Below are 27,360 nucleotides of genomic sequence, written 5' to 3'. Positions count from 1 at the left end.
CCTCATTAACTATTTATTAGTTTATGGCCCTACTTGCTAATTTCAAAGTCTTCTTTATTACAGCATGGTGTTCATTTAGTAAGTTGTGGTTCCGTTTAAAGTAAAATAGAGATGTTAACTAACATTTTGGTTGCTTAAAATAAAACTCTTGCTCAGTTATTCAGTTGGACATCAGGAGTTGACCGTGAAATTTGGATAACAATTGCCGCTTGTGAACCAACCTAGCTAGTGCTAATGTTAGCTTATACATAGCATCATTCCGGCTCTGGTCTATTCTGCACATCCACTGGTTGAAAAAAAACAATATGTCAACCGCTATTTACCAAGATGGTGAAGGCCAGAACTCCAGGCTTCAAAACCGAGTCCACAAACCAATGGGTGAGTTACGTCCATTACTTTTATACACATACTAATGCTGGCTGCTGATTGAAGGTTCAACATAAAATATGATGTTCTCTGCATTTTCAAACAGACATGGAGACTCTTTCACCACACAAAATCAATACATTTCAAGTAAAATAGCTAGTTTACTCTAAATGTTTTACAGAAGAGTCATATCATTTTCCTTTTAACTAGTTACTAGATATGGAGCTGCTTTAACTGACGGTTCATGAGAAGTGGGCCAAACCACCGACTTTAGCTGGCTGACATGACATCTCAAAGTGAAGCCTAAACAAGTGAACGGCCCCCTGGTGGCTGGCTGCAGTATAGTCCATGAACCAGCAGCCTCAATGTTAGTGGGCTGGACCAAACTAAAACATCTATTTATGCATCAAAAACACTTTTCTTTCCAGATATTTTGACTTCATTTTGTACAGTGGATGAAAGTAGAGCTGTGCTGCCCATCTTCATATACAATCCATGAGCAAAACATGGAGTTCAGCAGGAATGCAGCGGAAAATTAGACTCGTACTTGCAAAGGGCTCCGTATGCATGAATAACTCCACAGAAGATAGTGGAAGTCTTTGGGGGAAGGGAGGGATCCGGTGCCTTTGTGTCTGGGTTTCAAGTTCACTGTTTAAAAAACTCTCCTTTGCTTTTCCATGCCTGAATCCAAGGGATCATTAAATGGAAAAAGAGGCCTAAGCACTTTCACACTCAGATTCACAGAAAGTGAGACTGTACGAAGGTATGTGGGATTAGAGCCGATATCACTTCTGGCTCTTATCTCATCAGAAACCAACCACCTCAACATTTGAAGTGAACTAAAAGGTCTTAACTGTGTCCCTGTTAGTAGATCCAGTGTCACAGTGGTTTGCAGCCTCTTGGATTGATCGTATGTGCCTTCGTGTTGCCTACAGGCTGTTTAACTCCAGCCTGAATGTAAATGTTCCTGTGAGTCTCTGACAGCCTGGTGAGTTGATGTTGGCACCACATGAAAGGCTTTGCATGGCTTCACGTACTTGCATATGGGGCGGGGTCGGGGGGCTAATGGCTACTTCACTATCAACTGTGTGGAGTTGTGGTCATTACAGACGGCAGGCTGACAGAAACACTGAACACAGATGTTGTGAGGCAGATCGAGCTGGGAACACACGAGAAGTCAGTCACATTTGGAAATGCTTTGTCTACATCCATATCAACCGAAAAAGTCTTAAAATGACTTTGTCTTTTAATAAATACTCTCGACGGGGTTCCCACAATCACTCTGTAAGTAAATGTAACCAGCTGAGTTAAAGGAATATTAGAGACAAGGGTTGTGTTTGAAATTGCACACCAACATACTATAAACTGTCTATTAAATTGTTGAATTTTCTGGTTGAATCTCAACGTTAGCCTAATGCTAACCCATCTCACTCCTCAACCTAAATAGCCCAAACCAATGAAGAAAGATGCATTCTGCTGCTAACATATAGAGTCCTATCTTTTAATTTAAAAATAAAAAGCCAGAATGTGAAAAAAAAGTTGTATTTATGAATTGAAAGGAATAGTAAATAGCTTAAATAGCTTAAATAGCTTAAATATCTTGCGCATATCTGTATGTTAAGCATGAAGCTAGAGCTGGGAGGTGATTAGCTTAGCAAAGACTGGAAGAAGAGCTAAACAGCTAGCTCATTTTCTCCAAAGTTAAAACACATTCCTCATTTTCTTTTATCAACACACATAGATAAATGGAAAACAAAAATCTGGTTTTAAAGGAATTTTGCTTACATTTCTTTAGAAACAGTAACAGCACGTAACTTCCCCTAGCTATGCTAGCCAGCCAGCTAGCTAGAGCCAAGCTAACCGTTTTCCCACTCTTTATGCTAAGCTAATCACTTTCTGGTTTGAGCTCTGTACTTATGCATCAAGCCAAATAAACTACCTTATATCCCAGTAAAGCTAATAAGCTTTGACGGATTATTTATTTTCAATAAACCACAAAGAAGCAGCAGCATTGTCTAATTAGATGGTTGTAAAGCGATATCTCATTCCACCCCGCCCCGGAGTAAACCAGATCTTAAAATACTCTCAAGTCTTCCCACCAGTTGTCACAATGGACATCTGGTCTAGATCAGCATCAGCCTTCTATTGTGTTCCCAGTTTGAGCTACACAGGATTCAGTGGGTGCGTTAAAAAAAGAAAAGAAATGTTTTACATGAAATAATCCAGTATACAAAACATTTCCTGTTGTATCTTGGTCTCATAAAAAAAGAAAGTCATATCAAAGAAACATATAAAACAATATGTACAATTGTGTCCTCATTGTGAGACATTTAGTCCTTCACAAACCATTTGAATATAAAATAATACAGACTATAAATAGACAACATTTAACACAAGGCACAGTTACGAGTGGTTTTCCTCTCAGAGCTGCTGCTCCCCGAACAGGATCTGAGCGTACACGGTGCCGCTGCTGGACGCCTTGGGTTCTGGGATCGGCTTCACCAGATCCAGCTCTGCATAGGTCAGGTTCTCCTCCACGATCTTCGGCTGGAGACGCAGGAGAAGAAGGAGGAAACAATGAAGGGGAGGAGGTGGTGTCAGTGGTTGGATAATGAGTCGGGAGGTTGAGAGACACTCAATCTTTAATCTAAAGCTTAAGATATCTGTTGATATATGACAAGAAATATTTGAAACAGACTTAAAATGAAATGATAAACAGAGAAAGCTCGACTCCAAAAGGTGGATGTTTGGTCAGCTTTACAGCGTTGCTTTGGTAAATGTGTTGCGTGCAGACGTCACCTTTCAGGACTTTTTATTCAGCCAAAATTCAATCATCATGCCACATTCTGTGCCATTAAAATGCCACAGAGTCATTTCATTCCAGGGCCAATTTAAATCAAATTAAACCTGGGTTGTGTGGCGTATTTTATGACATTTTCTGGTACTTTTGATTACATGCTTCCCTGTCACACGCTGCCTTGCCTGGTCTGGTCTGGTGAGGTTCAGGCAGTAAAGCATGTGGACGTTTGAGAGGTTTTATCCAAAGTGATATATATTTCACACATTTATGCAGTCAGTCATTTATTCATATTTTGCTGTCTGCACCCACCCACAGCAAAAGAAAACTGCTTGCTCCTAATTAATATTTCAGAGGAATGGTCTCAGTCAGAATGATCAATAAGACAGACGAGCTAAACTAACATATTAATAACAAACTAATAACTAACAAGGGGCACCCGAAGAAATCTTCTATGAAAGCAATTACTGGGTAGATTTCTGAGTATATGGTGACAATAAGGAATGTTTTTTAAGGTGAACAATGTAGAAAGAGCTCTGAAAGCTCAGAACTCACCAATACCACTTTCCTTGGTTGTGGTTTTAAAAGTTTGGGTTTCCGTGTTTTGTCTCCAATCGGAGCTGCAGAGACAAGAGAAAAGTAAAGTCAGTGGTTTTGTAGAGATCTGTTTCTAAAATATAATGAACAGTATATATTTATGTGTTCAAAAAGTACGATTAGTACCAAACGATTATCGAACAGTAGTTTTGCCTGAAATGCACATCCCTAGTATATATGAAGCTAAAGCCAACATCCATCTGTGTTGGGGAACGACCACATCATGACAACCATCGGTGCTGAACTCAAAATAACCTTCAAAATGAAAGTGATGAAAAAATGATGCATTGCATTCCACACGCTATCCATAACTCAAGAAGATATATATTTAAGGGGCGGATGTTGACCTCAAATGCCAGCTCATATTCATGTTTGGAAACCCAAGCAGAACAAAATGAACTCTGTAAATCTGAGCATCAGTCCAAACGGAGGCAAAGAGACATCAAACTTAACAGGATGTCCAGTAAACTAAGCTGCTATGAGCTACCTGACAACATAGACCCCCATAGACCCTTACGCCCTCCTGCCCCTGATGTCTTTAGTGGGAAAGGTTACAACCAGTATTGATTTCTGGGACAAATGACTCTGTAGTAGTCACAGTTATTATCAGCTCTGACTGGCAGCAACGGAAACATCCAGACACCCAGAAATTAACTCAAATACAAATACAGTGAGTGTCTAGCAGGCGGCAACCTCCTGGTCTGAGCAGGAGGAAACCAGGCGGCAACCTCCTGGTCTGAGCAGGGAGGAAACCAGGCGGCAACCTCCTGGTCTGAGCAGGAGGAAACCAGGCGGCAACCTCCGGGTCTGAGCAGGAGGAAACCAGGAAGTGCCTTAAGCTGCATTCTACAGATCATTCCAGCAGGCAACACACACAAAGTTTGGCTGTAAAAACATTTCTGTCCATTAATTTCAATGCAAAATGAGAAAACTTGTCACTTGATTTATTCCCTCAGAAATGTTTTTTAGGACAACACTCCACGGCAACGTGTCAATAAAGTTATATATAACGTTATATAGATATAAAATAGGACGTTTAGTGGTTTGGTCTCATAACTTTGAGGCTTTCACTGTATTTTCAATACAATAACCACCGAAAGGACCAGCAGAACCACCTAAAGGACCCATAGAACCACCTAAAGAACCCATAGAACCACCTCAAGGACCCATAGAACCACCTTAAGGACCGTAGAACCACCTAAAGAACCCCTACAACCACCTAAAGGACCCATAGAACCACCTAAAGGACCCGTAGATGCATGTATGTGCTAATTTTGGTGGAAAAAATGGTTTTCTGTACCTTTTGCTGGTATCTCTGGAGGTATTTCGTCTTGGTAGTCTCTGCTCCTCTTCTTCCTGTATCTCCTCTCCTTCTTGGGCAGAGCAGGAGAAACACTGACCAGGCTGGTGACCGTCTCTCCGGAGCTGGATTCACAAAGGTTCAGTATAGTTAGCAACATTTCAACGTTTGTTAGCAGCTACGTGAGGCTGTGTCGCTAAAGTCTTACCTGTTCTGAGGGCTTTTAACCAAGTGGTAATTATCTGCAGAGATATTACACAGTTAGAGATATAACAAGTGGTGAGGAGACACAGATGGTTGTACAACATCTAGAAAGGAGCGAGGAGTCATAGAGAAAAAAGATTAAAGAAAACTGAGACATCACAGACTGTTAGTGGAGTTATATATATAATATATATCTTACCTTTTAACCTCTGCTTCCTCTGTACGTACTGGCAGGTGACCGTCACTGTGAACATGCACATACACAGCAAACCCACTGAGCAGATCAGCACCGCACACAGGTACACATCTGGAACACACAAACACACAAACACACATCTGTTGCTTGGACATACACAACAATCTGAAGGCAACAAAAAGTACATGTTTTGCTGAGCTATTTAAGGCTCTGCACTATATCCTCTGGGTTGGGCTATTTCTGCCTGCCAAGGACGAAACACAGCCAGTCCACCACAACACACACACACACACACACACACACACACACACACACACACACTAAAAATATGGCGACTTACCTTCAAACAAGCTCCACAAGCTTTCTTTGGCCTTGGTGGCCGGCAGGACGTGCACTACATGGAGAAAGGAAGAGAAGAAGAATGTAAAGTCATCTCTCTGCCTGATTACATGCTGCTGGAGGTTAAATTAAGCTAATTGTAGGAAGACAAGGACCAGGGTTGGCCTCCTCCCTGCCTGCTGCTAACTCTGTCCAAACAGCTCAACCTGAACCTTCCTGGATGAGTTCATGCCAACAGCTGGTTTAGAGGTATGCATCATAGTAAATCTTCACCTCACATAGTTCACTTATCCTTTCTTATCAAACTCCTGTATAACAAGGCCACCTGCACCCATTTTCATTGAGTCAACACACTGGCTGCATGGCCCAGAGTTTCTGTTTTTCTGAAATCCAACAATGGTTTCCAGGCGAGGAGCGAACCATGGATGTTTCAGTTGGTGAGTACATTTAGAGGCAGGCTTCTCATTGGCCACCAGTGATTTGGCCCCTTTAAGGAGATATGAGTTGCTAATTTTCAGGTACATACTTATATTTTGGGTATAGTTAGAAAAACTGCCTGACAGACAGTTGGTTGTGTGTGCAGAGCAAATGAGGCAGAACGTACCGGCCAAAATGCAATCTCGGTTTCAATTCAGCATTTAGTAGCTCTTTCAAAATGTTTCTGCATTTATGTGCAGATATCTGTTTACTGAGTTTAGTCGAAATGTTGTGTGGACCTAAAAAACATTAATAATGTTGCAGATGGGACTGTAAACAATGACCAGTGGCCCAGATATCCATTAACTGGATATCTGTGGCTACACTGGAAACAGAAGCTGTTGTCCCCAGTCAGACCAGTAACCAATGGGTTCCAACATTGGTTCAGACGAAACTTTAAAGTGGACACCATTATTACCGGTTCGGAGCTGGTATCTAATCTTGAACCTGTTCCTCACTTTTCAAGGAAAACTGGTTCCAGAGTGGACCGGGCAGTAATGTAATGACGTGGTTCTGGAGAACCAAGCAGGTTCTGAGTTAAACCAGCTGAGAACCAGCACCAGCAAAAGAACTCAGTTCACGTTGATGGAAAATGGGTATATGAGAACATAGAGATACTCTCATTAAAATGGATGTGACTTCTATAGTCTTATATAGTTTATACCATGTCATCTTCATATAAAGCAGATAACTGGAATCAGAGTCATGAGAATCTCAGCTATGAGCTGCTTGTGTCAGGAGTCTTAACATGCTGAGCTGCTGGTAGGAAGCTTGTGAAGTGACTCCCACCATCTCCAAATACCCCAAACCACCACAAGCTGAGGACAGGCCGACTCGCCAGGCAGGCTGGAGGCTTTCCCACAGACAGACAGACAGACAGACAGACAGACAGGCTGAAGAGGTCCAGTCTGTCTGTCTGTCTGTGTTAAGCCTGCACTTTATTTTTCAATTTTCAATTTTAAATCAAGTCCTTTTGGGATTTAATTCCCATAGCTGCATTTAAGTGTGCAATGAAACAAACAAGACATTTAAAATCCTCCTTCCGTCGGTCTGAGTTAACACTTAGAACAACCTCCCAATCACAACTTTCATAAGGGATTAAATTAGATTTATAGCCAGCGGCATGAAGCTGTGTGGGAGAGCCGAGCATCATTTAAAACTCTAAATCATCTCATGAAGCAGCTTACTCTAACAGAAAGCTGCATCATGCTGTATCTCCCTGGTCACATTACTCATGTTGTTATATGATAACACTTATTAAAACTCTCTGTCAACAATATCAATTCACCAGTTCAGAAAAATGTCAAGCCGTGTGAGTTCAGAGTGTCAGTCAGTAAGATCCCTCTCTGACATTTCCACCCTACTACATTCTTTAATGGGTTTCTTTAGATGTTTGGTTGAAAAGTTTATAGACCCAGTAGTCCTCTGACTTCTCTGTTGGGAAGACACCTTTGGGTTCAGTCCCCATCTGTGAAACCACCAAGCCTTAAATGACCATATGTGACCTACATTCTACCGGCCTTAATCACTTTTAAAGGCAAGATAGACTAAAAAATACACTTGGATGTGGATTACTAGGTTTTTTTGCCAAATATTTACTTTGTAAATATGAGAAGGTTTGCAGCTCAAATGGTTTAGGACTGCGGTAAATTAAAGTGTGTGCTTAATCAAAGGTTCAATCAAAAAATGTGGTGAAAACACAGAATATCAGATTCACTCGCCGAGATGCTTGAACTTGAGGAAAAAATGACATAGACAAAAATCGTAATAACCGCTGTCTAAATGTTGAACTCTACATATCGAGGCTCACTTCACTGGGAGGAAAAACTCTCAGATGTGTTTACATTGTTGCCTTCAAGCTAACTAGCCTACTTAGCAAGATGAACATTAGCATGGCTATGTCTAGTTCCTGGAGTTTAACTACAAAGGATATTTATTGTACATAAGCTTTTCTTTCTTGACACACATCAGTTACTTTACTTGGTTGCATATCTATGTTCCCAGGGTCCTATGTTCTCAGGGTCCTATGTTCCCAGGGTCCTATGTTCTCAGGGTCCTATGTTCTCAGGGTCCTATGTTCCCAGGGTCCTATGTTCCCAGGGTCCTATGTTCCCAGGGTCCTATGTTCTCAGGGTCCTATGTTCTCAGGGTCCTATGTTCTCAGGGTCCTATGTTCTCAGGGTCCTATGTTCCCAGGGTCCTATGTTCTCAGGGTCCTATGTTCTCAGGGTCCTATGTTCTCAGGGTCCTATGTTCCCAGGGTCCTATGTTCCCAGGGTCCTATGTTCCCAGGGTCCTATGTTCTCAGGGTCCTATGTTCTCAGGGTCCTATGTTCCCAGGGTCCTATGTTCCCAGGGTCCTATGTTTCCAGGGTCCTATGTTCTCAGGGTCCTATGTTCCCAGGGTCCTATGTTCTCAGGGTCCTATGTTCCCAGGGTCCTATGTTCTCAGGGTCCTATGTTCTCAGGGTCCTATGTTCCCAGGGTCCTATGTTCCCAGGGTCCTATGTTCTCAGGGTCCTATGTTCCCAGGGTCCTATGTTCTCAGGGTCCTATGTTCTCAGGGTCCTATGTTCCCAGGGTCCTATGTTCTCAGGGTCCTATGTTCTCAGGGTCCTATGTTCTCAGGGTCCTATGTTCTCAGGGTCCTATGTTCCCAGGGTCCTATGTTCTCAGGGTCCTATGTTCCCAGGGTCCTATGTTCTCAGGGTCCTATGTTCCCAGGGTCCTATGTTCTCAGGGTCCTATGTTCCCAGGGTCCTATGTTCTCAGGGTCCTATGTTTCCAGGGTCCCAAGGTTCTATGTTCCCCAGTTTACTATTCTATCCTCACATTACCATACATATTGTTCCTATTGTTTTAATTTGACATGCTTCAAGGTTTTAATTTTGGGGGTTGGGTTTGATCCACTAGACTAGATTATTGTATATTATTATTATTATAGCTGCATGCCATTTATTTAAAAACCAATGTTCTCTGTGGGTCAGATATTAACCAATTTATTATTTTAATTTGATTATTTATGATTTCCAACAGCAAGATAAATGTGGACTTTGAACCACAACATTAAAAAGGAAATGTGGAGTTTGTAGTTATGAATGAATAAAACGTTTCCTAACAGAGTCTGGGCACTCAGGATGCTTGTTGTGATGTTATTAACAAAGCTTGTATGAAAGTTATATATTATATCTCAATATTGTAACATTCCCTTTTCCATATTACCATCATTGTTTATGACGATCCTAACACCACCAGTGTGTGTTGTAGAAGACATTATCTGTGGTAAAACTACAGAGAATGGATGGCTGCATGGCACAAACAGTTTCTGGCTGAGATATCGTTTAAAACAGACTTTGGCCCACTTGTTTGAAATAGCAGCTGAATGAATTAAAGCCCCGCCCCTTCCTTCACAGTCACTTATTCACTGCATAAATCATGGTGACGTTTATGTGGTGTTTCTGCCTCAGGTTCTGTCAGAGCAGCAGCTGTACATGTTGGAATAATCAGAAATGGGATCAATCTGGTGTTCTGTATGCCATAAAACTGTCTTTTATCCTCATCTAGAGAAATGGCTTCTTTCTACAGCAGCCTGTGAATGGTGCAGACTTCATGGAAACATTCAGACAAACTACGTTTTGTTCCTCGGAGCCACAGAGTTGCATTCAGACGCTGACTGTGTTCCAGATTTGCGGCTCTTTTTGTGTCTCCCAACAAACCCAACAGTGTAAACATCAATAGAGAGACAGAATAAAGATGGTCTGTGTGTCTTCACCAGCCTCGGCTCTGATTTCATCTGTTATAAATGACTAGTACACAGCACCGCTGTCGGTCCTAACAAAGCTTTAATAATTCACCCTTTAACTTCCTGTTGTCTCTGCGTCTGTCAGTCCATTTGCTGACTGTGTTCCTATTATGGTGATAAACATAGACCCAGTTGGTTGGCTTCTAAAAAAAACTCAACAGGGAATGTTTCTGACCCCAGAGCTGCGATATTTCAGATTTTTCTTCTTGTGAAGCTGCCAAAACAATATCCAGAGTTCCATCATGTTGTAGCTATTCTTAAAGCCGTGCCACATCCGAGAACCAGCCGCCCACAGGAGTTATAGAAATACCTGCAGCTTGGTGTGTTTATACCAGGAGTTATAGAAATACCTGCAGCTTGGTGTTTATACCAGGAGTTATAGAAATACCTGCAGCTTGGTGTTTATACCAGGAGTTATAGAAATACCTGCAGCTTGGTGTGTTTATACCAGGAGTTATAGAAATACCTGCAGCTTGGTGTTTATACCAGGAGTTATAGAAATACCTGCAGCTTGGTGTTTATACCAGGAGTTATAGAAATACCTGCAGCTTGGTGTTTATACCAGGAGTTATAGAAATACCTGCAGCTTGGTGTTTATACCAGGAGTTATAGAAATACCTGCAGCTTGGTGTTTATACCAGGAGTTATAGAAATACCTGCAGCTTGTTATTTATACCAGGAGTTATAGAAATACCTGCAGCTTGGTGTTTATACCAGGAGTTATAGAAATACCTGCAGCTTGGTGTTTATACCAGGAGTTATAGAAATACCTGCAGCTTGGTGTTTATACCAGGAGTTATAGAAATACCTGCAGCTTGGTGTTTATACCAGGAGTTATAGAAATACCTGCAGCTTGGTGTTTATACCAGGAGTTATAGAAATACCTGCAGCTTGGTGTTTATACCAGGAGTTATAGAAATACCTGCAGCTTGGTGTTTATACCAGGAGTTATAGAAATACCTGCAGCTTGGTGTTTATACCAGGAGTTATAGAAATACCTGCAGCTTGGTGTTTATACCAGGAGTTATAGAAATACCTGCAGCTTGGTGTTTATACCAGGAGTTATAGAAATACCTGCAGCTTGGTGTGTTTATACCAGGAGTTATAGAAATACCTGCAGCTTGGTGTTTATACCAGGAGTTATAGAAATACCTGCAGCTTGGTGTTTATACCAGGAGCAGGCTGGTTCTCTGCTGAACCCTCTGACCTCCTGGAGGAGTTTATTACAGCAGGAGCAAGGAGAGGAGTGGGAGAGTTGTCTGATTGTGGAAACACCTGGTCACCTAATGTGATCCACCAGCATTCCTCCACTCTGACCTCACACAGACACACAGTTACACACATAAACACACATTTAAACTCATAAAGTCTCAGTCGTCTGCTGTTTCTCATGTGAAGGAGGCGGAGCGTGGTCCCAGTGGGTTTAACCCCTCACATGATGTTTATCATCACTGTCAGCTGTTGCCGTGGATACCAAGGTTATTATAGTTAACGAAAACTAACGAAATAACCAAAACTAGAGTTGAAAAAACACTTTCAATAACTGAAATAAAAATAAATACAACGATAACTAACTGAAACTGTATTTTGTGGTTCCAAAACTAACTAAAACTAACTAACTACCTTCGTTTTCATCTTTGTCAACTTTTTTCATCCGTAAACCTTTTTGGTTGATATGAAATCTATTTCATCTATCTGGTTTTATGACTTAATAAAGTTATTGGGGCTGAGATGGATCAGACAAAGGAAATAAAGGAAACATTTATTGTGACCTTATTGAATCTGGACCCAACAAATACCCCATTACAAAACAACTACAACTAATAAAAACTAAACTACAACTAATAAAAACTAAACTAAAACTAAGCATGTTCCTAAAAATAAAAATTAATTAAAACTAGAAAACACACTCTAAAAAGAACTAAAACTAACTGAATTTGAAAACAAAAATTGACAACGAAATAAAGTCTGCTGGCCACAACCACTGCAGTTCTCCCTGGCCACCATTTGTTTGTATGTGGAACTCATAATTCATATTGTGCAGGCTGGTCTCCCCTCAAAAACATCAATATCTACTGGCAGCAGAAAATGACTTACATTTACGCTTTAGACCGTACCCTGCCGCCATCTGGCAGACGTAGTTCTAATGATGGACGGTGATGCAGAGTTTAAATGATGCTTTTTTTTGTTTTTATGTAACTTCCGTGGCTCGTGTTACCCTCATTATTACTTCACGTCGGCATTTATGTCTTTTATAACACCTTACATGGAAGTTTATAGCCCTAAACATACTGTATAGACATTAGGGTTGTCATGTGTCACAGCAATGGTTAACTTGTTTAAATTAATCTCCATTCATAAGAACTAATGTAATAATAAAAGAGGCTGTGAAGCTGTTTTTGGTCAGACTTCCTGCTAAACAAGCAGCTATTCTAGGCTTCCTCTCACTCCTGTTGTGTCATGAAAAATAAATGATAAATGTACTTTTAATTGCCACGTGTATTGCCATTCATGTCATAATTACAGTATTCATTCAGAAATGTCACCGTAGGGCTTTTTATTAATATCTCTAAAACCACAATGGAGCGCTTCCCTGGATGAAAATAGTTCTCCACATCCTCCGACCAACGCTTCAGACTGAAACACTGAACTCGACCTTCCTCAGCACAACTATCTCCTGTTCCAGTTGGACTCTGTCTGGAGGAAACTCCACGTCCGGGCCAACGTCAACAGCTCTGTAGCGACTGGTGTCTGCTGGCCAGACTTGGCGTTGGACGCCCCCAAAGTCACAGGCTGCAGGAACGCTGCCATGGAAAATGTGGTGAGCAACGTCTCGTGTTGTTGAACACTGACGCTACTACAGAGAGGAGCCTAAATAATATCTGTTGTCTTCACATTGTTGCAGGAATGAAACTTTGTGTTGCTCTCGTTCACTAGATAAACCACCAAACCACTAAAAATCACAAAAACTATTTAAAATGACGGCTCTCCAACCAAGATTATTATAGTTAACGAAAACTAACGAAAACTAAAGAAATAACGGAAACTAGGGTTGAAAAAACATTTTCGTTAACTGAAATAAAAATAAAAACAAGAGTTTTAAAAAAAATGATAACTAACTGAAACTGTATTTTGTGGTTACAAACTTACTAAAACTAACTAAAATTATAGTGAAAATATCCTTCGTTTTCGTCTTTGTCAACTTCGTCTTTGTCAACTGGTTTTATGACTTAATAAACTTATTGGGGCTGAGATGGATCAGACAAAGGAAATAAAGGAAACATTTATTGTGACCTTATTGAATCTGGACCCAACAAATACCCCATTACAAAACAACTACAACTAATAAAAACTAAACTACAACTATTACAAACTAAACTAAAACTAGCAAACTCACTCTAAAAACTCATTAAAACTAACAACAAAATTAAAATCACAACAAAATTAAAACTAAAACTGATGAAAAATCAAACTATTGTAACCTTTTCTCCAGCTGCTTTGTGCTGTTCTTGACTGAACCTTCAGCTAGCTCATTAGCCAACTCTGGATTAGCAAAAGCATTAGCATTTACCAAACTCAACTTCTTTTCCAGATCAAACTCAGAGCAGGGCCACCCACTCTGCTGACTGACAGACAGACACAGTCACTGACTGGAACTATCGGCTCGTCTCTCTTTGTCAAAATGTCTCTTCATAGCCAAAAACACAAGAGCAAAGTGTGAAACGAAGGAGGAAATAGTGTTTTTATCTGCTCTGGCCTGTTTGCAGTTAGATGACTATAACGACGTGGTCAGGTCAGACGGGCAGGAAGTGATAAAAAGATGAAAGTGACTTGGTGGTTGGATGAAAATGTTGTTTCTAACCGCCATAGACCTCCTATGACAAGATGAGCACTTTAACTACTCAGTTTGCAGTTATCTCCACAATATCTCAAAGTCTCACTGAATGACTACTCGTCTCTTCTCAGGTGTGTAAATGTGCTTGAGAATTACAGTCTTTTTATTTTAATATTTCTACTGAAATTATAAACATGAGTTAAACAATCACATGTTTTTTTTTTTGCTCTCTACCTACAAAGATCAACCATTTCCAGAGGATCTGTGAAAACATAGAGGCTAAAAGTTGATCACACAACATTGCAATGACATCACAGCCTTAACTTAACAGTTATATTAACGGTAGTTTTGTTCCTCTGAACAGAGATTTGTGTTGTTTTTACTTCTCCCTGTGTTTTCAGGACTCAACAGGAGCTCTTGTCATTTCCCACATTAGATCAGTTGGACCAGCTGGCTCCATCAGAGGCGTTTGGTTGCTAGTTGCTGCCTCCAGTTTCCTGCCCGACACCTTGAAATGTTAGCATGCTTGGCTAACTAGCCTGTATCTAAAGTAGTAACAAAGTGTAAACTATCATTAGTAGTTTGATGATAACTATAGTGGAAGCCAGTCCAGGATGCTATCATAAATTAGGCTAACGATAGCAGCTCTGCTGTTTAAACATTTTAGTCTTTAAGCACAACATTATGTCCACAGCAATCTAGTGCATATTTAAATTCATTCTCAAGCTTCTCGTTTCAGCTAGAAACACACTAGAAGTTCAGTATGTAAAATAGTTTTCATTCCACTCATGAAGCTCGTTAGCTTAGTTATGTTAGCTTAATTCACAATGTAGCAACAGTTGATCAGATGTGGCAGTGATCAGTCATCTGATTAATGCTCGTAGCTCCGTCTAAAACACACCAGTAAAACTGTAACTGGTAAATCTTCTCTCATCATCACTTCAAAATAGTACATTTTGTGAGGACAGCCATCTTGACAGAAGTAAAGGAAAAACTCTAAAGCTTCTCAAGTGTTTGTGGTTTTATAATATATCTGCTCCCAGGTCTCATGTTGCAGCAGTGAAACCAGTGAAACCAGTGAAACTCTCTCTGCTCTTTCTCCAACATCATCTACAGCCACGACTCTCTGCCATGGAGGACCCTTTCATCTCCAGACTGGATCTCCACCAGCAACATAATCAGAAGCAGGCCACTGATGATGACATCATCAGCTGTGGTGAGAGAGTGCTACTACTGGAGATGAACAGCTGCTCCCCTAGGAACACTGGTTTCATGCTTTCTTCACTCTGTCTTATCACGGTTTGGATTTCCTCGTCCAGTTAAACCAGTTCAACCAGCTGCTCCACAGTATTCACATCTCCTGCTGCTAGTATAGAAGATCTGATTCAAACCTTTTACTATATCAAAACAGCAGCTGCCATTGCTTCTGTTGAGGTTTCAGAAATAGCTGTGAAGTCTCCGCCCTGCACCAAAACCACTGAGGTCATCCTGTGAGGAACTGGGCTCCAGCTACTGGTTTCTTCTTCTATACTGGAGGTTCCCCCACCAGACCTCAGCTCTAGTTCAGCTCAACTCTATTCAATCAAAGACATTTCTTTAGCACATACACACTGTACTGCTACAGAGCTAACTGTTAGCCTGTTAGCACATACACACTGTACTGCTACAGAGCTAACTGTTAGCCTGTTAGCACATACACACCGTACTGCTACAGAGCTAACTGTTAGCCTGTTAGCACATACACACCGTACTGCTACAGAGCTAACTGTTAGCCTGTTAGCACATACACACTGTACTGCTACAGAGCTAACTGTTAGCCTGTTAGCAATTTGCAGACTGGACGCTAAGGGGTTAACATCCCCTCCGGCTCTGCAGCTGGGAGAGACTGCTGCAGGAGGACTGTTCTGCTTCGACTCGTTCTTACTCTTCTTAACAAGCAGAAAAAAGTCTCCAACAACACCAGAAAAAGTCTGTGGATTTGTCTCCAGTCGCTTTTTAAAAAAAAATTGTTGCTAAGGGGGTCTGAAAAGTCTCTAAATATAGCAACAAAGTCTCTAAGTTGGCAACACTGCTTCACCAGCTTTTACAAATGTTGCGTGTTGTTGTGGCGTCCAGTACTACGTCACATCCTGCTTAGTGTTCTATCCAATCAGTAACCAGGCTGTTTACAGGGACAATAAAGACCCTGCTCTACTACAGGGACTAAAGAAGTCCAGACAAAAGACCTCTAGGACGGCTCGTATTCAGATTCAGGGTATGGTCCGTAGTGGAAACATCCCTAATGTGTCCAGTTGTTTCTTGCCTGTCTTCAGTGTTGACGGCTCCTTGGTGGTCTTAAATAGAAAAGCATGAAATAAGAGTCTCACCTCTGAGCTCGGTGGCGGCGGTGCAGTTAGCGGAGGCCTTCCAGCGGTCCTGGTGCTTCTTAAACTCCTGGACCCGACACATGTAGAGGCCCCGGTCCCCCTCGGACACGTTCAGGATGTCCAGGTCGAACACCTTCCCCTGCTTCACCACCGTCAGCTTCAGCTTGGGCCAGGGGAAGCTCTTGGTGTAGTTGCCATAGAAACGGGCCTTCCTCATGTTGACGCGGGCGATGAGGAGCTCGTCCTCGGGCCGGTCGGCGCCCTCCGGCAGGAAGGTCCATTTCACCACGGGCAGCGCGGCGTTACGGCGGCGCTGGGACACGACGCAGGACAGCGAGATGTTCTGACCCTGCTGGGCCACCGTGAAGGGGGCGGGGCTTATGGTCACGTTGATGGACAGACACAGATCTGGAACACAGTTACACGTTATTAACATCTGAAGCATTGAAGTTATTAACATCATCTGAAGCATTGTCAGTTATTAACAACATCTGAAGCAGCGTCAGTTATTAACAACATCTGAAGCAGCGTCAGTTATTAACAACATCTGAAGCAGCGTCAGTTATTAACAACATCTGAAGCAGCGTCAGTTATTAACATCTGAAGCAGCGTCAGTTATTAACAACATCTGAAGCAGCGTCAGTTATTAACAACATCTGAAGCAGCGTCAGTTATTAACAACATCTGAAGCAACGTCAGTTATTAACAACATCTGAAGCAGTGTCAGTTATTAACAACATCTGAAGCAACGTCAGTTATTAACAACATCTGAAGCAACGTCAGTTATTAACAACATCTGAAGCAGCGTCAGTTATTAACAACATCTGAAGCATTGAAGTTATTAACAACATCTGAAGCAACGTCAGTTATTAACAACATCTGAAGCAACGTCAGTTATTAACAACATCTGAAGCAACGTCAGTTATTAACAACATCTGAAGCGGCGTCAGTTATTAACAACATCTGAAGCGGCGTCAGTTATTAACAACATCTGAAGCAGCGTCAGTTATTAACAACATCTGAAGCAGCGTCAGTTATTAACAACATCTGAAGCAGCGTCAGTTATTAACATCTGAAGCAGCGTCAGTTATTGACAACATCTGAAGCAGCGTCAGTTATTAACAACATCTGAAGCTGCGTCAGTTATTAACAACATCTGAAGCAGCGTCAGTTACTAACAACATCTGAAGCAGCGTCAGTTATTAACAACATCTGAAGCAGCGTCAGTTATTAACAACATCTGGAGCAGCGTCAGTTATTAACATCTGAAGCAGCGTCAGTTATTAACAACATCTGAAGCAGCGTCAGTTATTAACAACATCTGAAGCAGCGTCAGTTATTAACAACATCTGAAGCAACGTCAGTTATTAACAACATCTGAAGCAGCGTCAGTTATTAACAACATCTGAAGCAACGTCAGTTATTAACAACATCTGAAGCAGCGTCAGTTATTAACAACATCTGAAGCAACGTCAGTTATTAACAACATCTGAAGCAGCGTCAGTTATTAACAACATCTGAAGCAGCGTCAGTTATTAACAACATCTGAAGCAACGTCAGTTATTAACAACATCTGAAGCAGCGTCAGTTATTAACAACATCTGAAGCAGCGTCAGTTATTAACAACATCTGAAGCAGCGTCAGTTATTAACATCTGAAGCAGCGTCAGTTATTGACAACATCTGAAGCAGCGTCAGTTATTAACAACATCTGAAGCTGCGTCAGTTATTAACAACATCTGAAGCAGCGTCAGTTATTAACAACATCTGAAGCAGCGTCAGTTATTAACATCTGAAGCAGCGTCAGTTATTGACAACATCTGAAGCAGCGTCAGTTATTAACAACATCTGAAGCTGCGTCAGTTATTAACAACATCTGAAGCAGCGTCAGTTACTAACAACATCTGAAGCAGCGTCAGTTATTAACAACATCTGAAGCAGCGTCAGTTATTAACAACATCTGAAGCAGCGTCAGTTATTAACAACATCTGAAGCAGCGTCAGTTATTAACATCTGAAGCAGCGTCAGTTATTAACAACATCTGAAGCAGCGTCAGTTATTAACAACATCTGAAGCAGCGTCAGTTATTAACAACATCTGAAGCAACGTCAGTTATTAACAACATCTGAAGCAGTGTCAGTTATTAACAACATCTGAAGCAACGTCAGTTATTAACAACATCTGAAGCAACGTCAGTTATTAACAACATCTGAAGCAGCGTCAGTTATTAACAACATCTGAAGCATTGAAGTTATTAACAACATCTGAAGCAACGTCAGTTATTAACAACATCTGAAGCAACGTCAGTTATTAACAACATCTGAAGCAACGTCAGTTATTAACAACATCTGAAGCGGCGTCAGTTATTAACAACATCTGAAGCGGCGTCAGTTATTAACAACATCTGAAGCAGCGTCAGTTATTAACAACATCTGAAGCAGCGTCAGTTATTAACAACATCTGAAGCAGCGTCAGTTATTAACAACATCTGAAGCAGCGTCAGTTATTAACATCTGAAGCAGCGTCAGTTATTGACAACATCTGAAGCAGCGTCAGTTATTAACAACATCTGAAGCTGCGTCAGTTATTAACAACATCTGAAGCAGCGTCAGTTACTAACAACATCTGAAGCAGCGTCAGTTATTAACAACATCTGAAGCAGCGTCAGTTATTAACAACATCTGGAGCAGCGTCAGTTATTAACATCTGAAGCAGCGTCAGTTATTAACAACATCTGAAGCAGCGTCAGTTATTAACAACATCTGAAGCAGCGTCAGTTATTAACAACATCTGAAGCAACGTCAGTTATTAACAACATCTGAAGCAGCGTCAGTTATTAACAACATCTGAAGCAACGTCAGTTATTAACAACATCTGAAGCAGCGTCAGTTATTAACAACATCTGAAGCAACGTCAGTTATTAACAACATCTGAAGCAGCGTCAGTTATTAACAACATCTGAAGCAGCGTCAGTTATTAACAACATCTGAAGCAACGTCAGTTATTAACAACATCTGAAGCAGCGTCAGTTATTAACAACATCTGAAGCAGCGTCAGTTATTAACAACATCTGAAGCAGCGTCAGTTATTAACATCTGAAGCAGCGTCAGTTATTGACAACATCTGAAGCAGCGTCAGTTATTAACAACATCTGAAGCTGCGTCAGTTATTAACAACATCTGAAGCAGCGTCAGTTATTAACAACATCTGAAGCAGCGTCAGTTATTAACATCTGAAGCAGCGTCAGTTATTGACAACATCTGAAGCAGCGTCAGTTATTAACAACATCTGAAGCAGCGTCAGTTATTAACAACATCTGAAGCAGCGTCAGTTATTAACAACATCTGAAGCAGCGTCAGTTATTAACAACATCTGAAGCAACGTCAGTTATTGACAACATCTGAAGCTGCGTCAGTTATTAACAACATCTGAAGCAGCGTCAGTTACTAACAACATCTGAAGCAGCGTCAGTTATTAACAACATCTGAAGCAACGTCAGTTATTAACAACATCTGAAGCAGCGTCAGTTATTAACAACATCTGAAGCAGCGTCAGTTATTAACAACATCTGAAGCAACGTCAGTTATTAACAACATCTGAAGCAGCGTCAGTTATTAACAACATCTGAAGCAGCGTCAGTTATTAACAACATCTGAAGCAGCGTCAGTTATTAACAACATCTGAAGCAGCGTCAGTTATTAACAACATCTGAAGCAGCGTCAGTTATTAACATCATCTGAAGCAGCGTCAGTTATTAACGACATCTGAAGCAGAGAAAGAAACGTGTTCTCTCTTGTTGTCTCTGTTAGAAACTTTTCATTTGTTTGAGTTGATGCGTCTCTTTAACTCTTTATCAGGCAAATAACTATATTTGGTAACTTCAGGTAATATTTCAAGAAAAAAAGTAGCAAATTTACTAGATTAAAGTGGCAAATGTGTGCGAAAAAAGTTGCAGATTCATGAGAAAAAAGTGGAAAAAAAGCAACTTTTTCCTCCCAGATTCACCACTTTAACCCTTAATAGGACACTCATTGAAATACTTGCAAATTCCAAATTTCAACCCTAGAGAATATTGGAGGATATTACATACTGCCAGAATGTGTAAAAAAAAAACATATGAAAATAATATTTTGAGAAAAAAGTTTAGGAGATTAAAGTGGCAAATCTACGAGATTTAAAGTGGTGAATCTGGGAGAAAAAAGTTGCTTTTTTCCCACTTTTTTAACAACATGTGAAGCAGCGTCTCGTATCAACATGTTGATAATATCTCCTGCAGCAGAGAACGATGAGGAGATTCTGTCTATTTTAAACACATGTTGTCTGTTGTTGTGACTGTTAGAAACCTTCTGATTAGTTTGAGTCGAGGCGTCTTTAAACACATTCAGCTGTTTCCTGTCTTGTTGTTGTTTTGCCCAACGCTGCACTGTAAACATAAATAATCTTGTCAAAGTGAAACTTTATAGACTTTATTTAAACGACACAGTGTCCCAGTGTTTTAAATTAAGGCCTTCATTGGACTTGTTTGGTTCAAAAAGTGTTTTTAGTGTTGTTAGTTACTTTAAGGTGCAGTACGACTCAACACTGACTGAACATTTCACTTTATTATATTATTGCACTATCTTCCTCACTTTGTTTGCACTATTGAATGGCTGTATTGTTGTTTAGCTTGTTTGCAACAATACAATAAAGTTGACAGAACTGAACTGAACTAAAGGATATATATATATATATATATCCTTTATTTATATTTATATAGTTTGTGATTCCGAAGTCTCATTTCCAGGTCGTCAAATACAAACTTTTTGGGATTGTGTTTTTATTTGTGACAGCCTGATGGCACTGCAGCTTTAACTGAAGTTAAAATGAGTCAACATTGACGTTTGGTGTCACGTAGAACACAGACAGCAGTTTCCTTGGTCAAAGTTTCTTATTTTTTAAACACTTTGACGGACTTTGTCGCTCTTTATGCTAACAAAAAAGAGTTTATGCGTAAATTGAATTGATGCTCTCAGGGTTTGAGCTTGTTTATGACAAATAACTGAACAATTAAAAAGAAAGTCAGGAAAAGTTCCTTCTTCAGTTTCAGCCCCAAATAGAACAAATATTCTAAAAGAATAATAATTTACCCAACAAATAAAGAGAAAGTTATTTCCACAGATCAGATCTAAAAGCTGAACGTTCTCGTCTCTTTGTTGCTCTAAAGTCTAAAGTTGTTTGTGGCATGTTGGAGGAATATTGAGGAACAAACTTTTCTTCTTCTTCGTGACAATATTTCACATCTGTTTTTCCAACTTTGCACAATTTGATGACACGCAAGCATTTTACAGCCAGTCAGTCCAGAGGCTGAGCTCAGCATTCATTAACATCATCACATTTATTACAGCTTCGTCTCTCATTTAGTGGCAGAACCAAACAAGGAGAACACAGCGAGCGGTGTAAAGTCTTGTTTTGGTGTCGCGTGTTGACTCTGAACCCTCAGACTGTTAACTTCAATCATCTATTGTGACAGAACATCACGAAAAATCACCATCAATTAATGTAAAGTTAATCTAAAAGCTGTGTTTTACTTTGAAAACCACCAATTTTCACATCCGAACTCCCTGTCATCTCTGCAAACAGGCAACTTTTATAAACTCGTTATTTTCTTGCCTTGTAATTTCACTTTGGATCACATTTATTTCAGCAGAAACTGAAATGTTAACATCAAACCTACAACCTCCAGCAGCACAACATCCTCTCAGGGTTTCTCTCAAGAATAGTAGAAACATTTAGTGGAAACATTTAGTAGAAACATTTAGTGGAAACATTCAGTGGAAACATTCAGTGGAAACATTCAGTGGAAACATTCAGTTTTTAACGTTTCCACTGTGTCTGAGTGAAGAACAGAAGGTTTCTTACCTCCCAGCAGAAGTCGAGTCAGCAGAGCCAGGAGAACAGAGGAGATCTTCATTTTCCACGGCTGCAGCCTCCATAAACTCTGCTGCTCTGAAGAAAAGGAGCACAGCTTCCCTCCTCCTCCTCCTCTCCTCTCCTTCCTCCTCCTCCTCTTCCTCCTCCTCCTCTTCCTCCTCCTGGCTGAGGAGTGTAATATGAAACATTGGACGCTCTGTTTCTCCTCAGGACCTCCCTCTGCCCCTCCCCCTCCATCACACACTCAAAACACATGTGGAGGACTCACAGAACACACACACACACACACACACGCACACACACACACACACACACACACGCACACACAAACACGCACACACACACACACACACACAAACACACACACACACACACATAAACACACGCACAGGAACAGACAGGTGTGTGAGAACACACACACACACCTCTGCTAGTGGCGAGTGAGTGGGAAATGTAATTTCCTGCGGGGGGGGAGTGTGTGTGTGTGTGTGTGTGTGGGGGGGGGGGGGGGGGGGGGGGTGTTGAGATTGACGCTGAGAAAGTCACGCTTCCAGACACACACACACACACACACACACACAACTACAGTCACACACACAGACACTGACACTACACTGCAAAAAACATGAAGCTCACCAAGTATCTTCTTCTTCTATCTGTCAATAGTTTCTTAATTATCTTGTTCTGAGTATAATTTACCTACTGACCATAGCTTTATGTATATGTATATATATATATATACATATATACATATATATATATATATATATATATATATATATATACAGTAAACAGAATGTTCAGCTGTGAGGTGAATAAACAGGTGAAGAAAGGAGGAGATGGAGAGGTTTAACAGTTTGCGTAGAGGATTAGAGGATATCAGAGAAGCTGTTTAACGGTTCCTCTCAGCAGACTGAGACTCCTCATTAGGTTATATGGGTCATATGTTGAGTTGAACCAGTGCCAGGACACAGTATCTATAGCCAGAGCTAAACAGAGCTACACAGAGCTAAAGAGAGCTAAACATGCTAGCAGTGCACAGTGTTAATATATGAACACATTTATATTCATATATATTCACATTAGAGTTTTTGATGGAAGTTTAAGATGATTTCCAAATGTTTAACAACCCGCAAAACATCTCAAACTACAAAAATTATGTTTTTATTTCATTTGATGGAAATGTTGTTATTAAAGTTTGGAGGTAAGATCAGATTTGCACAAAAAAGTTGATAGTTTCATTGGTATACTTTGCAACCAAATAAACCTGATTATTATCTAAAGAGTCACTTATTAGAACACATGTTGACTCTAATGATCAGGTCTTTGGGTTTTTATTGCTTAGACTTTGTGTTTCCTTCTTTCCTTAATGTATAAATCTGAACTCTTGTTTCTTTACTCAGCTGCTTCACTTTGATCCATTTCTGTGCTAGTTTGTCAGAGATATGAACACAGTTGAGATTTATTGGCATTTTTGTCTCCAAACTCTCAAAAGCCAAAGAGATAAAGTGAATAATGTATACTGTGATTAGTTTTTGACTTTTGAACTGAAGTTGTGACTCTTCCTAATCTCCTGCACCCTAAAACTAAGCCCTTCTTTTCTTTTGGTAACATTTATTCACCAATGGTCTGATAACATCAATGGGTCTTTTTTGGTGATTTTGTGTATTTTTTTTGTGATTTTGTGTCTTTTTTTGGTGATTTTGTGTCTTTTTTTGGTGATTTTGTGTCTTTTTTTTGTCATTTTGTGCCTTTTTTTGGTCATTTTGTGTCTTTTTTTAGTCATTTTGTGTCTTTTTTGGTCATTTTGTGTCTTTTTTTAGCCATTTTGTGCCTTTTTGGTCATTTTGTGTCTTTTTTTGGTCATTTTGTGTCTTTTTTTGGTCATTTTGTGTCTTTTTTAGTCATTTTGTGTCAGCTAACATCAATGTTTACCTATATGTATAAAGGTCAATGGAGGAAAATGGTTCAATCAAATAAAGGTAAAGTCTGATCATGTAGTAAACACATCCAGAAATACACAGAATACACACTGGTTTTATACAAAGACATTGAGAACAGAAAGTTTAGGTTCTGTCCTGTACTGTAGTTGGTACATAGCGCCCCTTGGTGGTAAATGTGTGAAGTGCAGCTCAGTAAAAAGGTTTTCTGCTGTTATAACAGAGCTGAATGTGTGTCAGTGGAACATTTGGGGTTTTCTACGGAAAAGTGAAACAAAACACATAAACACACACACGTTTGGGTTTTTACATGTCGGATTGTTAAACTCATCCATCAACACAACTCCAAAATAAAATACATGACAGAATCTCTTCAGATATTTATTATAAAAACTATGTTGATGCATGTTGTTGATGAACAATAAAATGAGGTAAACAGTTCTGTTAGTGAGGAGACAGCAGGCTGCCTGGTTGACCTTTGACCCCGATGCCACTTCTGAAGGTTCACGTCCTCGTGCCTGACCTTTGACCTCATATGTAATCTGACACCACCTCAACGGGACGTTCTGATTGGCTGGGACGTTCTGATTGGCTGGGACGTTTCTGAGGCTGCAGCTGAGATAAATAAAGTTATTGGAACCTGCAGCTTTCAGTACAAACACTGATAAAAAAGGTCTAAAACCAGATAAACACACAACATGCTTATTTCTAGATTTAATAATCTTAATTTAATAAATCTTGTCAAGGTAAATTATCTGTCCATGCAGCAAGATCATTTCCCTCAGATTTACTGTTTGATCTGGTTTTAGACCTTTTTATCAGTGTCCATGTTTCCTTCAATTCACTCAACAGAAAATGTTAAATGTTAACATCTTACCTGTGACGAGCTCTTCCTTCTCCCATCTGGAGACAAGAATAAATGTTTTAGTAACACACCAAAATGTTAAAGGTAGAGCTCTGATTGTTTGGAGGAGGGTAATATGAGGTCATCATCCATGGACGAAAACTAACGAAATAATGAAAACTAGAATGAAATTTTTCTTTTCGTTAACTGAAATAAAAATAAAAGAGTTTTTTAAAAATGATAACTAACTGAAACTGTATTTTGTGGTTCCAAAACTAACTAAAACTTGTAAAATTATAGTGAAAATGTCCTTCGTCTAAAACTAATAAAAACTAAACTACAACTAATAAAAACTAAACTAAAACTAATAAAAACTAGCAAACTCACTCTAAAAACTCATTAAAACTAACTAATACACACACTCACATCTATAGATTATTGGAGTATTACATCTATAGATTATTAGAGTATTATATAGACGAGGACCTCATACAACCAACCAATATACCAAACAAAGCATAGAGTCATATTTTATCCACTTTTAATCTGATTTCGATATCAGAAATGGACAAATATGAGTCATAACTGAGTAGTTTAGTGATGCAGCTGAAACATCCAGCAGTAATGTCTGATATCTGATCTCACCTGGGTTGTTGCCTCCTACATGGTTGCTGGTGATGCAGAAGAAGATGAAGAACAGGAAGAGAGCAGCGAGGAAGAGGCCGACCCCTCCTCCAATCAGAAAGTATTTAATATCTGGAAGGAAAACAACAACATGAGGAAACGTCAAACGTGTGACAGGAAGACCAGATCATGTTGATGATGAGAAGATGTTTGATTTCACAACATGTTTACTCTTGATAAGACTCAGTCATGGTGTCATGATCCCACAGAAAAGGTTATTGCATCACTAATGTTTGCAATCTGAGTCCCTGAACATCCAGGAACCACTGAGGAGGTTATAGCTGGTCAGAGGGAGTCTATGTCATGTCATGTAGTGATGTCCTGATGAAGCCTCATGAAGCCTGGAAGCTTTTCATCCTCTTGGTTCTAGAAAAGGTTAATATGTGGAGGCTTCATGTGTATTAACAGAACCTTTACTGTCCTCTCAACTATTAGAGACGTTCTCTAGTCTGTCAGCAGGAGAATAACTAATACACTGCTAAAAAGCCAACTTGTATTTTTTGGCCTAAAACAGTGATTTAAGTTGGTAAAACTTGGAAATATAAATGATTGACATTTAGGGCAATAATGTAAGTTAGCACAACAAAGGAAGCCAGTTGTCTGCTCAAAAACAAGTTGGTGAGTTGTTGTTACTTATATCTTTAAGTTGGGGTTCACAACAAGGGACAATAGTTCTGATAACTCTTATTTCTTTGTTGGGAAATTCGGGAAAGCGGTGAAATTCGGTCATTAGTGAAAGCTAGCGGCTAACTGACGCTAGCGGCTAACTGACGCTAGCGGCGCTGCTTGTTACAGCTACAAGAGTAGCCATTAGCGTATCAATGCTAACTCAAAATTGTGGTTGCAACATTAGCTGACATTTCGTAGCGGCGTTACAATCGTGTTGAGTTGACAAAAATCTGAATTCAGAGTTGAGCAAACTCAAAAACAAAACTTAAAATATTTAGTTTAATTGCCCAACTTGAAATTTTATCGAAGTTTGTTGCCTTGAAATTTTAAGTTCACCCAACTAATATCGGGTGAATGTGGGACACTTTTTGCAATTTTGACTTTGTTATATTTTTTCTAAATTTAAACATATTTTTATGTAATTTCAGTCACATGACACCCATGGTAGACCAATAGTAAAGGTTTTGATGACTATAATTACTTTAAGCAGGAAATAAACCAGCCAAACCTGAAGTGTCCCACATTACCTGAATCCACCCTATAACTGAAGTGTTAATGTGAAGGATGCTTTGGCTGCATTTCAACAGTAATATTACTGGAATATGACTTTTATCAGCCATGTAAAGAGTTAATAGGAACATTGTCTCTGTCAGAATGAGGCCAGAGCAGCTTGTTGTGTTCTGACTCAGTGGAAACCACCATTGTTGACTTGTTGTGTTCAGCAGAACTCACCTAGTTCCTCTGAAGATGTTTCTCCATCTGCTCTCACACTCCTCAGACACTCTGAAACACATTATTAGGTCAGAAAAACAGTTTCTGAGACACACAGGAAGGAAATAACTCTTCATCAGATAAAGACGACCACAGCGTTCTGCACAGCGTCAAGAGTTGCACAACAACGCTCAGAAACCATGAAGAAAAGATTCATGTACTTCAGTATTCCTGCTATTCACTGTTACACTTTACTGAAGAAATGATCCTCATTGTGAAGAGATGGACAGTTAGAGAGGTTGACCTCTGACCTCTGGCTCTGAT

General features: G+C 40.0%; 1 protein-coding gene across 1 annotated transcript; it reads right to left on the bottom strand.

The window, feature by feature from the left end:
* Window positions 1–2,002: 2,002 nt before the first annotated feature.
* On the bottom strand, window positions 2,003–22,281 carry vstm4b (V-set and transmembrane domain containing 4b). The gene is made up of 8 exons (XM_059324922.1): window positions 22,177–22,281; window positions 16,280–16,687; window positions 5,801–5,854; window positions 5,464–5,571; window positions 5,269–5,302; window positions 5,061–5,185; window positions 3,719–3,783; window positions 2,003–2,913 (listed from the first exon to the last, which is right to left on the bottom strand). Exons 1-8 carry the CDS (start codon window positions 22,226–22,228, stop codon window positions 2,788–2,790), a joined length of 972 nt encoding a protein of 323 aa, XP_059180905.1. The 5' UTR covers window positions 22,229–22,281; the 3' UTR covers window positions 2,003–2,787.
* Between the last annotated feature and the right edge of the window lie 5,079 nt (window positions 22,282–27,360).

Source organism: Centropristis striata, chromosome 21 (assembly GCF_030273125.1).
Source record: "Centropristis striata isolate RG_2023a ecotype Rhode Island chromosome 21, C.striata_1.0, whole genome shotgun sequence".
NCBI lineage: Eukaryota > Metazoa > Chordata > Actinopteri > Perciformes > Serranidae > Centropristis > Centropristis striata.
The sequence above is the reverse complement of the archived record's forward strand: the minus strand, read 5'-3'. Positions and strand labels throughout refer to the sequence as shown.

What these genes read in the sequence shown, in the direction of transcription:
- vstm4b (XM_059324922.1), bottom strand. Translation starts at nt 22,228, where the DNA reads ATGAAGATCTCCTCTGTTCTCCTGGCTCTGCTGACTCGACTTCTGCTG. An exon ending in GACTCGACTTCTGCTGGGAG is followed by an intron (nt 16,688 to 22,176) that starts GTAAGAAACCTT and finishes ACTGTGTTCCAG; the next exon opens with ATCTGTGTCTGTCCATCAAC. An exon ending in TCCAGAGATACCAGCAAAAG is followed by an intron (nt 3,784 to 5,060) that starts GTACAGAAAACC and finishes TTGTCTCTGCAG; the next exon opens with CTCCGATTGGAGACAAAACA.